Source organism: Aplysia californica, unplaced genomic scaffold (genome assembly GCF_000002075.1).
Source record: "Aplysia californica isolate F4 #8 unplaced genomic scaffold, AplCal3.0 scaffold01331, whole genome shotgun sequence".
Taxonomy (NCBI): Eukaryota; Metazoa; Mollusca; class Gastropoda; order Aplysiida; family Aplysiidae; genus Aplysia; species Aplysia californica.
The window spans coordinates 8,937-11,388 of NW_004798601.1; the positions used below are offsets into that span (position 1 = coordinate 8,937).

At 40.9% G+C, this 2,452-nt stretch overlaps 1 protein-coding gene across 1 annotated transcript in view; it reads right to left on the bottom strand.

Annotated features, from left to right (window-relative positions):
- The window catches only part of LOC101856860 (glycerophosphocholine cholinephosphodiesterase ENPP6), a gene marked incomplete at its 3' end in the record, with an annotated part of 29,899 nt that overhangs the window by 8,141 nt on the left and 19,306 nt on the right, over positions 1–2,452 (bottom strand). The window contains 1 exon segment of the mRNA XM_005112603.3: positions 749–897. Within this exon segment, the coding sequence (XP_005112660.2) occupies positions 749–897 (149 nt within the window).

The window sequence follows — 2,452 nt, forward strand, 5'->3', positions numbered from 1 at the left end:
TGTTACTCTCTTGTAACACCTCTAATCTTCTGGCGCTCGTATGACCTTATGCAGTTGCGAGCGCCGTAAAACCTCTACTAAAACTAACTAAACTTCAATAATGGTTTTCCTTGGTCTGTGAGCCTAATACATTTTTTTTTAATTTTAAGCTCAGAGAGGTCAAATTTTAGCTCTTCAATTGCAAATTTTATTCAGCTTACGGAGGCCTCCTGCGGCCCACAGACCCCTGCCAATTGTTCCTCCTGCCAATTATTATTCGCCCTGGTTGGGGGTCCGGGGGCAAATTGTTGGTCAGTCGAGAGGAGGAGAAAAAAAAATCTATCTTCCGCGGCCGGGATTCAGTGCCACGCTAGGAAGCACTGAACATTAGAGAACGTAGACAGCATTTATATGTTCTCTAACGTTAGAGGGTGTAAACACTAACCTCTATAAATAGATCTAAGATAAGATCAGATAATATTATGACGAAATGGTACTATATTGTCCTGAAGGGAACTTTTTCTACCCAATGATTATAAATCCGATATAAATATTTACGGTCTCTTGATCTACATCTCTATAAATAGATCTACCTAATGCTATATATAGCTTCACCTGTCTCTATGAATAGATGCATTTCTCTCTATAAATAGATGCATTTCTCTCTATAAATAGATGTACCTGTCTATAATACCTGTTTCTAAAAATAGGTCTAGATATTTCAATAAATAGATGTACCTGACTCAATAAATAGATGTAGAAAATCTACCTGTCTGTTAGCCGTGACCCAGAGCGGCTCCCCCCCGCCCCACCAGTGTGGGTTCGACTGTTCCGGGTTGGTGCCAATCAGGAAGTACTCGTCACGTGACATGTCGTACATGTAGTTTCCCGTCATGCCGTGCGACTCTGTGTGAAGACCTAGGGAGTACGGAGGAAGGCACGAGGGGAAGTTATGGTTTTTGGGTTAGGTTTGGTTCGTTTTGTTTTGTTTTGTTTTTGGTTGTTTTTCGTCCCTTTTTTATGTAGGTGTTTTTATTCCCATATCGACACAAGTGAATCAGACCATTTAGGAGGTCCAGGTCTGGCACTGGTAGCATAATGTTGGTTTGAATATTGAGGTGATAAGCTGCCTCTTTGTGTCCATGGAGATGTTTGAATGAGATAGGAGGAGTGCGAGCTGGTAGGTGACAGCGTTTGCTTTTTGAGTTCGCATTTCTATTTCTCTGTCTAGGGACCCGTTTTTAGTAAAAGTGCTGCCAAGATATTTAAACTCCTTCACATGTTTCAGTTGTTTACTATTGACATGGATGTTCAGACCTGGACCTCCTAAATGATCCTAAATTCTACCAGTGTCAGACCTGGGCATTAAGTAAGACCCATGAAAGCAAAATCACTGCATGCGAAATGAAAAGTCTCCGCAAAACCCTTAACATCACAAGACGAGACAGACAGAGAAATGAAGAAGTAAGACCAGCTGTTGGCACTGAGTCCTGTCTGCGTTACATAGAAAGACAGAGGATAAAATGGTTTGGCCACCTGTTACGTATGTCACCTGGCCAGCCAGCCTCGAAAGCCTACAACATCAAGCACTCAGGCTATAAAGGAAGAGGAAGGCCACTCAAAAGGTGGATCGAGTGTGTCAGGAAAATCCTAAGAAGTAATAATATCACAACTGAAAGAGCTGCGGAGCTGGCCTACCATAGAAAACTGCATCTCCTCTCGACGCTTAACGGCAAAAGAGGATTTAAAAAAATAAACGTAAGTAAGTATTTAGGAAGTGAGGTTCTGACTGCGCAACTTGAGCTTAGATGGATAAAGCATCTTAACGTTGATGGTGGCGTAGACACCAGCATCTAAAAAAAAATATATACATTTTTTAAAAATCATAATGGGGCGTGGTTATCTTAACAATAAAAAATAGTAAAGAAACTGGGAATAAGTTCATTTTAAAGGCAGAAGTTTTCATTTTAGTAAGAGTTCTAAGGCACTTGTAACACAAAAGTGATTTTATAAGCGCCCAAGATTAGAAGTAATGTGAGGGAGTAACAAACACACAAAAGAAGAGGGAGGGATACAGACGATAGCTGATGTTTGATAGGAAGGAAGGAGCAAACCACACCAGAGCAACCTCCAACCACCCCCAGAGGTTGACGCCCGGTCTCATTGAACGCTGAACCAAGTGGATGGACAGCCTTGGGATTCGAACCAAGGCCATTAGCTCTGGTTTTGTTTGTTTGTTTGTTTGTTTGTCTGTTTCAGTAAAATGACGCACATCGACACCATAATGGTCTTTTAGTGCTGGAGAAAAAGCAAGACAGATATATAGAAGTAACTAAGGAAATTTTAAAAAGAAATATAATCTAACAGTGTCGCCCTCCAACCACCCGCGTCATGTGCCCTGTTTTTGTTGTTGTTGTTGTTTTGTTTTGTTTTGTTTGTTTTTTGTCTTTTTGTTTGAGCAAAGAGAAACACA